This window comes from Urocampus carinirostris, chromosome 8 (assembly GCF_059441175.1).
Source record: "Urocampus carinirostris isolate Australia breed hairy pipefish chromosome 8, RoL_Ucar_1.0, whole genome shotgun sequence".
Lineage (NCBI taxonomy): Eukaryota > Metazoa > Chordata > Actinopteri > Syngnathiformes > Syngnathidae > Urocampus > Urocampus carinirostris.
Genome location: NC_142356.1, coordinates 27,202,374 through 27,216,348, shown reverse-complemented (window position 1 = coordinate 27,216,348; position 13,975 = coordinate 27,202,374). Strand labels below are relative to the sequence as shown.

The 13,975-nt window shown below is 39.0% G+C and overlaps 1 protein-coding gene across 2 annotated transcripts; it reads right to left on the bottom strand.

The window, feature by feature from the left end:
• Positions 1-139: 139 nt before the first annotated feature.
• On the bottom strand, positions 140-13,975 carry trmt1 (tRNA methyltransferase 1). 2 transcript variants are annotated; one of them, XM_088343131.1, is made up of 16 exons: positions 13,711-13,975; positions 12,413-12,721; positions 10,971-11,154; positions 10,644-10,831; positions 8,845-8,960; positions 8,661-8,773; positions 6,777-6,925; positions 6,569-6,652; positions 6,434-6,503; positions 4,711-4,845; positions 4,550-4,635; positions 3,205-3,313; positions 1,587-1,663; positions 1,388-1,507; positions 1,161-1,275; positions 140-352 (listed from the first exon to the last, which is right to left on the bottom strand). In XM_088343131.1, exons 2-16 carry the CDS (start codon positions 12,706-12,708, stop codon positions 278-280), a joined length of 1,917 nt encoding a protein of 638 aa, XP_088199257.1. In that variant the 5' UTR covers positions 12,709-12,721; positions 13,711-13,975; the 3' UTR covers positions 140-277. The 2 variants fall into 2 exon arrangements, with proteins under 2 accessions (XP_088199257.1, XP_088199258.1); XM_088343132.1 differs by lacking the exon at positions 13,711-13,975 and adding an exon at positions 13,258-13,368.

Below are 13,975 nucleotides of genomic sequence, written 5' to 3'. Positions count from 1 at the left end.
TTAAAAAACTTCGATGTACACAGTTAAGGCATTAAATACATCAATGTCAAGATAGCAATTTTAATTTTTGTTGTAAAAATCGCAATTTTTTCCATGTTTCTGCATCAACATAAGAAAAAAAGTACAACCAACAAAATAATTTCAAGTTGATGTCGGGCTTTATTGGACCGTTGCAACAGTCAGTCAAAATAAAAAACAAAACAACTTTTTTTCATTAATATTCGGCTGAATTTCATGCCGTTAAAAAAAGATAAAGAACAAAAGTAATAATGTGAAATCATTCCATTTTCTGCTCTGTGGTGCACTCCGGGGCATGAGAGTATGCACATTCGTCGCCATGTGTGCTTGTCCCCTAAAAAACAAAAGGTTTATTAGGAGTGCTGCTAAAAATGAATATCTACTGAAAGATTATTTTGAAATTGAAAACTTAACAAAAAAGCATTTTGGAGGCATGTAAACCATTTATCCAGTTTTCTTGTTTTCTCAACAAAACTACCCTTTTTGGTTGTTTTGGACAAGACAACTCATTATTGAAGTTTCTGTAAAAAAGAAAATTACCCCATTTGTGTATGCGCAAATCCACTCAAACAGCTGAGACGAATCACTATCTTTTAAAAAAGGGACAATATGGATTAATTAATGCCTCCTAGTAATACACAAAAGAGGTAATTAAGAAAAAAAAGTATTTTGATATAAATCTTAATCAAAAATACTTGAGCTTTCGTATAAACGTGCATTTTTATTAAATCCTTGTCGGTCAAAAATACTAGCATTTATTTCACATAACATGACCCCCCTAGCTAAAGGAAGCTTGCATATTTGTACGCCAAATATGCTGTTTCCTTCGATTCTCCGCAGTTTGTATTATTTCTTGTGCTTTTGAGAACTCGTTTTCATGTGCACGACACAATACAGAACATCTAGTTGTCAAAGAATACACAGTGTCCCTTTAAACCGAACTTTGGGGTTTTTGTTTTTATTTTGTTATTTGAGTGTTGGCTGGCAACCAGTTCAGGGTGTCCCCTGCCCGCTGCCCTAAGATAGCTTGGATGGGCTCCAGCACCCCCGCGACCCTACTGAGGATAAGCGGTGCAGATGATGGATGGAGTGTTGACTGGTTCTGTGTGAACAGCACAGGAAAATTACACAAGAGACCTGACCTCTTTGAACTTTTTGCAAGGAAAGCTCTTGGGCTCCGACGTGTCTGTGAACTGATTCTTGCGCTTGTTCTGGTTCTTTATGCGCTTCTCTTGAAGATTATTGGAGATTCCACCACTAGAGCGCACATACAATAGGGCAGAAAACGAAGAGCGTGTTAGACTTTTTGGGGTTCAACACCACTAATACAGCGCGCCTAGGGAATCTTGTTCCCCAAGGGTCCTGTTACCCGGCTTTTGCTCGAGCTTTTGGTCCCCAGTAGGCCTGCGGGTTCTCTTGGAAGCGGGTGAGGTGGCGCTGACGCGACTGAGGGTTTGCATCGTCCCGTACAGTGAAACAAGCTTCAAAGCTTAAAAAAAAAAAAAAAAAAGAACACAGTGAACAAAATGAAGTAAAATGAAAATACCAAGTGGAGGATCTGGCCTCACCTGGGCTCGATGGATAGGATTTTAAAGGCGGGCGTCATTTCGGAAAGCTTTTCTCGTTTTACCGGGTTGGTCTTCTCCTAAATGCAGGATTGCGAGTTAGCATAGATAGGAAACAGTGACCCCCGCCGAAGCGAAAACATCAGTGGAGAAGTAATGCCTAACCACTTTATGGGAAAATAAATAAGATACATAGAACATAATTGGCCTGTAAATGTCAATTCAAAATTATCTGATTATTCAAAGTGAATAGCTTGTTGATAATTTGGGCAACAAATCGCATAGATAGATAGATAGATACTTTATTCCTAGCTTCTCTTGGCATACAAAAGGCTGAAATAGTTAAGACCTGGCTCTTAAAACACATTTCGACACCTTTTCTACTGTACTATTCACAAGGAAATTGGCCTCATTTTATCAATAGTAACAAAAACTATATACAACTGTTAATATGACATTTTTAACAACTTAGATTAGTTCCATCTTCGCTAACAACAGTAAAAAGTGAGTTCGCCTATATTAATATACCATACCTGTTAAGGATATGCAAGTACCGATTCCAGATATCAATCCGATACTAGCATTTTTACAGGTATCGGTATTAGCAATTTGAAGCCGATAGTGTTACTGGCTGCTTTATAGTGGCCATTTAATGATAGGGAACCTGAAATCAATAGGGTGATGAAATGCCTTTAAATAAATGCAATATGAAGATAAAATATTTTGTTTGGTATTTAAAATATTTTTGGGAAGAGTGAAGGAAATTATATTTAATTATGGTGGTATTGACTCCTCAAAATGTGGGCATTTTATCAGTCTGAAAAAAATGCGGCATCACACCTTGATAAATGCGATACAAAAAACAACAAGGGCGTGGAATAATAATAATAATAATAATTTCCTTTGTATTGTCATTCTTTTGTAACAATGAGGACTGTATGCTGGGAAACGCACGTGCTAACTGGGACGATATGGAAATTGTTGTAACTTGAATTTTCTCTCACACGTAAGCAACATTTTTTTCTTGAAGGACATCTCATATGTTGATTTTTTTTTTAGTAGCTAGAACAGCTCGTATTTAGAGGGGCCACTGTATATGTAGTTTTCTGAAATTTCTATTGATAATGATATGAAACCTTTCAAATACAAATTTTGTTGTGTGACTTAAGTCAGTAATATAGTGGAAGCTAGAGCTCTTGTTGGTGATAGGAATGAGTGGAGAGGTGTTGTAAAAGGATAGTGGGATGTTTAGACGTATTCTAAGGGATGGACAGGGCACCCGTATGATGCGGCAGGGGTAAACCAGTGAAAGCTGTTGGGCCTTGCTGTTGAACAGAAGAGTCTGTTGTGTCACCCTGACCCGAGTGACATGGCCGCTTTCTTGTGTCCCGTTTCATCTGGAAGGACGAAAGCATGATCGACATGGATGCCGAGGTGCTTAACTTGTTTGGGGGTTTGGGCATTTGGGTTGGCTATGGTCCAAAAAGTTTGTGTTTTTTGCCACTTTTTGCCTTTTTTAATTTTCTTTGTTTTTGTATGTGTTTGTCTTGCTGTCGGTCACCCCTCTTGAGGGATATGACCGGGGTAGATAGAAAGCTATACAGACTTAAAATCAACCTACCCAGCAACGCAAGACGTCCCAGATGGCGGAAGGAGGTGCATCCGTTTTGATGGCGTTTTTGCAGGCGTGCGAGAGCGAAACTCTGTGACCGGCATGCAGCAATGCTGACCTTGAACAAAAGGTTACCTTTTATTTGACACTTGGAGCCACATGAGCTGACATGGTCATATTAAGAAGTTTAGCACAAGTTTATGATAGAGGAATTGAAACATTAACTTTTAAACATACAACCCCTCAATTGATGGTGCAAATGTATACAGTAATCCCTCGTTTTTGCAACAAAGGGGTCCTGTAATAGTCAAAACCCGCAAATTATAAACCTTTTTTAGCTACTTTATTACACATGAAACCACCAAAGGACAAGAAGGCTCAAGTATTCTATTAAATAAAAGTACGGTTATTTTCTTATAATTTTTTACAAATACCTTCTTTACTGTCAAAGTATATTTAAAAAAAAACATTGCCGCTTTATTGCACAACTGTACACAATCAGTTTTACTTTGTATACTTTAATAGTTAGCGTTCCCCTTTCGATTGACACCGTTTCTATGATGAGGGTTTGTTCATGCTAGTTTTAGTCATGGACAATGCGCAAAGTTACATTAAACTTGTGTCTTTCTCGACACATATATTCCACTTGTCTCACTTTTAGCTTTACAGCTCGAGCACCCCTTGCGGCCGTTAGAAGAAAAAATGCATAAATTCGCTGCCTTGTTGCATTAGCGTCAGGGTTAAAAGGTTGGGAAAAAAGCTGCTAATTATAGTTCGGTGTGCATATATATACTGGTATATATATATATATATATATATATATATATATATATATGCACACCATCTGGGACGTCTTGTGATGCTGGGTAGGTTGATATATATATGAGAGAGAGCTGCAAAAAAAATAAAAACCTTATATAAGCCTTTGAGGAAAGAAACATATACTGCTACATTTACTGGAAAACATTACGAATTTTCCCTTTTACAGAAAACATATTTTTGCATCATCAAATATATTTGAAAAAGCGCAAGTGAGCGCCTAAAAGACGCATGTGGCTCCTGAACAAGTTTAACGGGTCGAGAATTCCAACTATGTTGGCAATAGAAGGCATCTTCCTCTGCCTTTTGCTCCTTTACTGGTCCAGAGCGTTTTGTTGACATGATGGCCCTTTGAGAAACATAGTTGAAAAATATTTGGGCGTACATAAAATAGTTTCGTCAAGCGGTTTTATGCATGGGTACAACTCAAGCAGATAAGGGGCCGGGTCACTATTAGGCGAATCAGTATGCAGAACACAATGCACGCAGCGAAACCGCAATAAGTAAACCTTAATACAGCAAGGGATTACCATACCTGAACTTGAGCAAAGGTGGTGTATTACAGTGTATGGTGCTGCTCAGGCCGTCCAATGTGTAGTAAAAGGGAGTGTCCTCCAGTTCCTGCGTACCAAAAACGACAACATAGCATCTCACCGGCAGGAAGTTGAGAACAATGTGTCACAATAAAATGCTTACCTCAGTCACCATGCTAAGTATTCCTTCGATGCGCTTGGATGTCCCAAAGCGGGATGGGTTGCCAGAAACAGCAGACAAAACTTTGTGGACGAAGGCGCGGTCATGGATCGGGTCTGCCCAGATTGGCCCACCCAGCTGGGATAACGGCACACGCACAATATAAGTGTCAAGAGTGATACATTCATTCCAAAAAAATAATGATCAACAAAAATTTACAAAAATATTTAATATGACTTTTAGTATGTACTAGTACTGGAAATTGCACATAGATCTTAGGCCAGTCTGCAAGCACTACCTTATAAATATGTTTGACTATCTATCCCATTCTTTTCCATCTTATTTACCTCATTTAAGTCTTTATTATTTGTTTTTCCTGCAGTGACACGTTTAATATCCTTGTAAACAATGTTCAATACATTGTTATCAATGACAATTAGGACAATTCTAATATTCTAAGATAAGCAATGTGATTGAAATAAACAAATAATTGAAAAACAAATATGGAACAAAATATATATTTTGCTACAAAATAAATCACAGATAAACAAAGATAATATCCATTATTTATAATTACTTAAAAATACAAACTTTTTTTTTTCATTTAAATTTTTTTCAATTCTGAATGTGAAATATAATTTAAAATTTAAAAAATGAGCACGGCGGCGCAGTGGTTAGCGCTTGTGCGGCACAGTTCATGTCATGGGAACCTGTCGTGGGTTCAAATCCAGCTCCAGACTTCCTGTGCGGAGTTTGTATGTTCTCCCCGTGCTTGCGTGGGTTTCCTCCGGGCACTCTGGTTTCCTCCCACGTTCCAAAAACATGCATTTCAGGTGAATTGGCCGGTCCAAATTGTCCCTAGGTGTGAATGAGCGAATGAGTTGTCTGTCCCTGTGTGCCCTGCGATTGGCTGGCAACCAGTTCAGAGTGTCCCCTGCCCACTGCCCGGAGATGGCTGGGATGGGCTCCAGCCCCCCCGCGACCCTAATGAGGATAAGCGGTACGGCTGATGAGATGAGATGAGAAATGAGAAAGGTAGGGAGAACAAAAAAAAATTAAAGGACATTTAAAATCAATGACATGAATTTTTAGATGAAAATATTTTGTAATTAGTTTGATAAAGATGTTGAATCAGGTTGTGAGATGAGAAATTATAATCCTTACATTTTTTTAAAACTAATTCTATATTAACCTATACATTGATTTTGGTTACTTTTCTCATAAAACTATGTCATGTGTGTTATGTTGAATTTTACAAAGTACATTTAACAATGATGATAGAATGTGATTGTATACATTAAAAACTATGTTATAGATAAATCATTTGATATCCTAAAAATATTTTGAAAAGTATTTTGGGTAAAGGGTCCAAGATACGCTGGCTTTTTTCCTTTCAGCCCTTTTTCTCTTTTTCTCAACTGTTGTATAAAGTTGTTGATTCAGAATTATTTGTAACCAAAAATTAAGATGAATAGAAGGAAACAAAATTCAATCAATCAATGTATTCAAGTCAACAATATGCACAAACAATCCCCATTAAGCAGATGTTGAATGTGAAGTCGCATTTGCTGTCGTCTGATGTATACCAATTCAGTACAAATAACCAGCCCTTTTCTACCATTGTGATCCTCTAAATAAAAAGCCATACAGTATGAGTGAACAAAATACAATCTTGTTTAAAAATATAGATTATTTTATCACTTAAAAAAAAAAAAAAAACATTTACCTGATGTCTCTGTCCACAGTGCTCACAATTTGGTCCCACTGGTGGTCCAGTTGCAGCCGAATACTTCATACTGAAAGTTTAAATCAGTTAGCCAGGGAAAGAGAAGCTGAAGTCCAAAATTCAGTGTCGCCTCACTGTTTCCCATTGTCGGTCCGCCTGCCCATCCTCTGCAAGTGGAACGACCCACAGCCGACGCAGTTGTAGATCAGAGCCTGTTTGCTGCAAAACACCAATTTACCCTTTTACAGATAGATTTTCATGTTAAATTTCCCCTTTTCCCCTTTACGGCAGCGTTAGACATGAAAAGCTGGACTTGTTGACTTATCAACACATGCATGCATACCTGGCTGAATTCTTTACAGTGGCCTGTCCTGTAAAGACGCGCACAAACACCCGCACGTAGAAATCGACGCTTACGGACAGCAATGGCTGAATGTATCGCTGGTACACATTAGCCCGCTGGTCAAGACTGTGCAGGATGATGCGCAGAGCCTGCAGACAAAATGAAATGATCTGCATTTTATATAGCGCTTTTCAAGTCAATGACTTCCCAAAGCACTTTACAATGTGCTCCACATTTCCCAATAGCGGCTTTGCAGCCATGTAAGGCGCTAACCTGCTTATTGGGGGTATTAGGGGGTTCAGTGTCTTACCCAAGGACACTTCGACATGTAACACGGACGAGCCGGGATTCGACCTGGGATCCCTTGATCCCAAGACAAGCGCTCTACCTCCTGAGCTACTGCCGCCCCAAAACACTGATTTGAAACGGGTATTGATTTTGTAAAAAAAAAAAAAAAAAAAGACCAAAAAAAAAAAAAAAAAAAAATCAACATTATTCTGAAACAGGGATTCCAAACTATTGGGCCGTGGGCCTGTTACTGGGCTGCACAGAAAAAAAGTTCCATTATTTTTTTGCTTATTATTGTTTTATTGACACCACTTTCATCAAACACCTCTGCGTTTGATGCAGTGTGTTTTAATTAAAGTCAGGGGGGTGGTTTGCAGTTGCCTGTCGGGCGGTGCAACTGTCACATTGGAAACTAGAAATGATTCTTCTTTCAGTGATAGAGAATGCACAATGTCTTGAACCGGTCCTGTACTCAATGTGCTGCTGAGGCAGTCCCACCAACCCTCCCACTTTTACTCAGCAAACAAAAACAATCCTATTAACTAATAAACCCAAAAAACCAGGAGGTAAGGAGAGGACAAAAAATGTATTCATGTATTTTTCTTTTTTTAAGTTTGAGACCCTGGCAGGACCAATTAAACTGTGTTTTTATACGGTATGGATCCAAACTGGAATGGTTGACTTTCATTCCACTATGTCATGTTATAATTACTATGCATTTTAATAGACGAATAGACAAACCGGTGATCATAAAAACATTTGGCAAGGAAGGAATCATAGTTGGAGTTCGAGGGTGCATGAAATCCCTCTGTCGAGGACATGACAGGAAACACACAGAGACCGCACAACACCAATACATTTTTTGCGAGGTTAATCAATTAAGTTTGTATTTTGGATTACTTGCTATGCTGCTGGATGTGAGTTTTGCATTAAAACCTACAATATTGACCAGTGTCACAGCGAACTGTCCCAACCAAATATTGCATAGAATAGAATATACCGTTATTGTCATTGTTACAAAATGGGTTAACATATTGTGACAACGAAATTGGGCCTGACACTCCACTTCACACATTCACAGTGAGGTAAAAAACCCAAGAAGATAAAGGAACAGAGAAGATAAGGTTATAAAACAAGGAGGATAAGGTTATAGTTATAATTTACACAAAATTTACACAAGAAATGTCGGCATGTAGGATGTTAAATACAGTACGGTATCGTAAGGGTTTGTGCAATATACGTATGGCGCAAAAATGGTCATCATAGTGCAAAAAAATAGTCAACATATGTATTTGGTGCAAAAATAGTCATCATAGTGCAAAAAAAGATAGTCAACGTTGTGCATACGATTATATAGCAGATTTACACTCATTTTTATTATTACTACTATTGGGCTGGGTCAGGAAAATAGTCAGGTCCCTGGTCCTGAAAAGGTTGGGAACCACTGGTTTAAAATCTTTTGATGAATGACGACATCTTTTTGTGGGGGTAAATTAACACTCAAAATTTATTTGGGGCTACATCTTAACAAATCCCATGACAATATTTCAGGTAATAGGGACAAAACACAGCTCACAGCTCTTGGGTGACACCCACCATCTCGTGACAGTATTTGGCTCTGATAGAAACGGAGCCGTATTTGCTGTAGCATGTTTCGCTGCTGTTCCCTGCTAACACAGCCATGTCAGTGCAGGTGATGCACAATAGCCCTGAAAGGATCAGATTATTCAAAATAAATGACTGCTTATTATTATCAATTCAAACGAAAATTGGCGCCTACCTCCTTCACTGACAGACTGCACTGCTGCGTCCAGGAAAGAAGCAGGGCTTCCATATGGATCGAGATCGATGACGTCGTAGCGGTCGCTCTTGCCTCGCTTCTCATACATGAGCATGCTGCACGCAAATGTTAAAGAGAGGGTTGGCGCTATGACATTTAGAATTGACTGGATTTGACAAAGCAGCCATGTATGACAAACTGCCATTGCACTTGTTGTTACACTCATCCTTCATTTATACCACAATTAAATCAACACAGCAGACACCACAGGATTCCCTTCTCTAGTTAAGCGACTGAGGGTCCAATAACAGTTTTTACTGATGAGCAGTCACTGAAGCCTGTCAAAAAAAAGGAGGCCATGTATGGGCTTAGCTTACCCAAATAGCTCTACTTGTGTTAGTTCAGTCAGATTACTGAAGGTTTGTCCTTTTGTTAAAAAACAAATAATGAATTAAAGTGATACTGTACAATTTGGAAAAATACTAAAAGAGATGAGATGAGACTAAAGAAGATAAAATGAGAACAGAATATTCTAAAATTATTTGAGGTTCAGCAGTAAAAAAAATACAAGCAGTCACAACGAACTCAACATTTTTATTTAAAAGGCACATTGTGTAGCATTTAGTGCCTCCTAGTAGGAAGTTAGTCTTCAATGTTTAAAACATAAAATAAACAATACAGATTTGAATAGTAAGGAATACATACTTGAACTATTGTAAAATCGTGCCTTTTTTTTCTTTTTCTTTTTTGTAGGTTGAGAATTAAAGTACAGGTCGTTGGTATTTCCTGCTTGGCATTGCTGCCTATTGCACCTAAGGGCTATACAAATAAACATGACTTGACTTAACGTGCCCATGGCTCAGCTGCAGGGTCATCAGCTAGAAACCGCCATTCCTCAACGTTTTGCTCATTTAATCACTGGAACGTCTCCTGGTAGCGGAGCAGTGTCAGGGACGTCTACCTGCCACCCCCTGCAGCTGATAGTTGCCAAAAATGTGTCAAAACCTGGGCAAAGAAAATGAGTAGGGATATGGTCATTTGGAGTTTCCTTTGTTTTATATCATCCTTGGGATTTGTAGCACTCATTTTCTGAGAGACTACACAATACAGCAACATCTAACAGTCGAATATCGCACACTGTCACTTTAAGGTGGTGGAAATTGCTCAAATGCATGCACTTTTGATGAAAATCTTATTGTTTCCACTATTTATAATTAAAACTTGTTCCGAACACTTGAATTCAATTGTGTTTTATTTTACTCTAAAATCAAAGGAAAATGGTCAAAAATAACAAAATTAGCATAAAAGGCATTTTTTAAAAATTGTGATAAAATTCAAATCTCGATTTTGTTCATAAATGAAAAAAGTTTTGTGGTGTTTTTTGATATTGCCAGCGTTCAATTCTGCTCTCAGTTATTGAAAATATTAATTATATGGTGGAGAAATATGATTTGGGTTTATTATTGGTTTTTTTCTCATTGTTAAATTTGTGAAGTCAGCATTGGTTTTACAGATAAAACATCCCTGTACATGAAGGTAATGTGGAATTGTACAGGCTTTCCACAGCGAGCCACAAATGCAGCAAGAAGGCTCCTGACTGTTTTTGTTTTTTTGCTTCCAAAATGTTTCCTTTATGCGCTACCTATGGTCACAACATACTATCTCTATTTATAAGTTACAGAAAGTAACTACAAATCAACCATTGTAAATTGCACATTCCATTCCTTCTACACAACATGTACGGCAAGTTCCAGTAAACCGACAAACAAAATGGCAGAGCCTGTGCCATGTCTACATACCTGGCATCCTTGCAGCTGGCCTGGAGGAGCTCGCCCACCTTATTGTACGCCGCGTTTCTGGCGATAAGGGCAGCGGCTTTATGGGAGAAGTCGTTGGCGGTGACACTCTGAAGTCCCGGCACTTCTAGTGCAAATCGTACTGAGCGCAGACCGGACGCCGCCAAACCTTCAAGGATCCTAAGACCACACTAGACATACAAAAACATGGACTGGATAATACAGTAAACCCAAAATGGGACTAAATCACATTTGAATAACCTCGTCAGTGTGCAGGTCAACGATATAAAAATACAAACAAACTTTTTCGAGAAAGTTTACTGTAGCTACCTCACATTTCTGCCCAACTGTTGACACGGCGACCGCTTCCTCCTCGATCTTCTTTTCCTGAGACTCAGTCTCGCTAGGTTCATCAGTGAGCGACACCACCACACGCTCTTTCTCACCAGGCACCAAAACCTTAATGCCGCGCTGAGCCAGCACATCTCTGGAGAACTCTGTTAGGACCGCACATCTAGGGAGGGTATGAACAAAAAACACTCCTTTGAGTTTGGTGGAATGTTGGCTCATGAAAAACCTTTAAATTGCTATTGAAACTCAGTATCTGGTTGGTGTAGATCAGGGGTCAGCAACCTTATCAGTGTGTAATGCCACTTTCAAATTCCCTTGTAAATCAGCGAGCCACACCAAGATCAATGACTCGCACAACATTTTTTTATATCCAACAGAGCTGTAATTTTACACCAGTCCGAATATACAACATGGATATACATTGAAAGCGTATGACTGACAAATTTATCTTCCACTATTCTTGTTCATCAATAAACTAAAAAATGAATGAGCAACATGTGGAAAGGCCTGTAGACATCCGTGACTTCAACTTTTTACCACAAGAATCAACCATTCTTCATTAACAATGAACTACAATCAAAAACGGGTGGTATTGACAGCTATCATACCATTCATCAATGAAATCTTATTGCAGAAAATATCAAAACTTGAAATAACAGCAGCAAAGCAGAAGGCTACTTGAAATTAAGTGCAACAGAAATAACAGCTGATTTAGTCGCAGATATAAATGGTTTTCTGTGCTTTGCTATGCAATGAGCAATGTGATAACTTGCTTCAGTGGTGGTGTTTTTGGCAGTGTCAAAGGTTTTCAGGGTCTGTGTTTTGTTTGTTGGCTGTACCTGGACACAGCACGTTTTAATGTCTCCGCCTTGTCATACTTAACGTGAATTCATGTTCATGTTTCATCTCGTAATGACGTTTAGCACTTGATGTGCGAGGTACAGCACTCTCGAGGCATACTGCACAAACAGCACGGTCATTTTTTGCACAAAGCCCCAGTCATTTGTCCACGCTGGCTGAAAAAAGTTTTTTTTCGTTGGAGAAGCAGTCATGATTTATTCATTTATTCCGCTGTGGCTGGGTTAAAACACAGACATTTCCTCCTCTGCAAGGCCCGGCACCGACACACACTCACACATGAAGCAAGGCAGGAGGGGCTCTACCGTAAAGCTTCTTAACAACACGGCGCGCAACTGAAAATGTCTAAATTTCAGATAAAAGGGTGCTTTAAAAAAAAAAAAAAAAAAAAATCATTATTATTTTCATTAATTGGCCGTGCGCTCGCGTGCCACTGGTTAACCCCTCGCGTGCCACTGCTGGCCCGTGTGTCATAGGATGCCGACCCCGGTGTGGTTTAATCAACAATGGATATGTGCCATGGAAAACGGACATTAACTTGAATAAAAATAACTTGTACTCACGTTAAATCTCGATTAAACTCTTGAACAGGGTTGTAAAACACCTCGTTGGCACTGGGAAACAAGATTGCTGCCTTTCCTTCTTTCACCACGGTTTCTCCCGGTAGAAGCCCAACAAGTGGCGACTCATCCTGCCTCTCAGCTGCTGATGACTCAGCAACAGTAACATTGGGGTTGGGAATGACAGTTTGCAGGGTTTCCATCGCATAACTCCTGCACCAGCTACGGATTGCAGGAGGCGAGTGAAGGTGAAGATTGGTGACAAAGACTGGGAGCAACCTGGTAGCCCGCACCAGCATAAAGTCGAAACACCTGACAAACAACATATGACAGCAAATGTTCATTAGAAGCAGACAATTTGATTTACTGCAAACATTTCAAAGATTTAAACTGGTCAATAATTTGTCAAAACGATAAGTGGACTGAACAACAATACATTTTTTTTGGTTTGAACAAATTTATTGACACTAAAAACAGAAAACAATCATGACAATCTCAACAGCAATTAAGCACATTCACAATATTATATTCCAATATTACGTTTTTAACAGCAAACACAAAGTGAGGTTTGAACAAACCTTCTCGAAAATCTTATTAGCAATCAAGCATATTCACAATTTCATTATATAACATCTTTGTTAGTGTCAATAGATATATATGGTAAACAAAAAAAAGAAATAGAAAAAAAAAGTTATTGCTTACAAATTTAAATCGTTAAACGTTTTGTTCTAATCCATCACATAGATGGTCTTTTAAGGAGGACAATTGGAACTGGCGAATATTTCATGTTGCGAAACTAGAATTATGAGAATTTGAAAAATGTCAAATAAATTGGATCCCAAAGCTACCTGAAATAGCTGGCAATTTGTTCGATTTGGTCAATTAGTTGACAATTATGCAGTTTGTTGTAAGACTCTTGAAATCACCTGGAGACGCTGCATTGGGTAATAAGTCAAGTCAAGTCAAGTCATCTTTATTTGTATAGCCCTAAATCACGAAGAGTCTCAAAGGTAATACGTTAAAAATGACATAAGTATCGGCATTCAATACAAATATATCGCGACATTTGTCACCCCACTGACATCATTCATGCGCACCTCACATTCTACGCCTACACTTACATTATTTGGTAAATATCGTTAAGTAAAATAAAGCAAAAATTCCGACAGTCTTCCAGGCGCAACTACATTGAAATGCAAAATGCCATGTTTGGATGATTTTCATTATTGCACTTGGTACTTTTTCCAACATGGTATATGCCAACAACGTCACCACCACACTGCCGTGGCAAAAAAACTCACTGGAATGCGCACGTATCCTCGCAGTGTTAGGTATGACACAGAACTTCGTCCGAGACACGGTTTTTTGTCTCCTCGTTTTAACTGAAACAATCGGCTGTCACGTTCGCATACAGGAGGCCGCCATGTTAGTGGGTCGATCCTACGGAAGCTCGCGAGGACGCAGAAAAGAATCTAAGGGTAGCGTCGGGGTGACGACGAGGTCAACCTCCCCTCCTTTCTTTTCATCCTCAATCCTTTTCCACCGACGACCTACTTTCCCCTCGCA

What these genes read in the sequence shown, in the direction of transcription:
- trmt1 (XM_088343131.1), bottom strand. Translation starts at nt 12,708, where the DNA reads ATGCTGGTGCGGGCTACCAGGTTGCTCCCAGTCTTTGTCACCAATCTT. An exon ending in GAGTTTAATCGAGATTTAAC is followed by an intron (nt 11,155 to 12,412) that starts GTGAGTACAAGT and finishes TACCCTCCCTAG; the next exon opens with ATGTGCGGTCCTAACAGAGT. An exon ending in ACTGTAAAGAATTCAGCCAG is followed by an intron (nt 6,653 to 6,776) that starts GTATGCATGCAT and finishes GGTGTTTTGCAG; the next exon opens with CAAACAGGCTCTGATCTACA.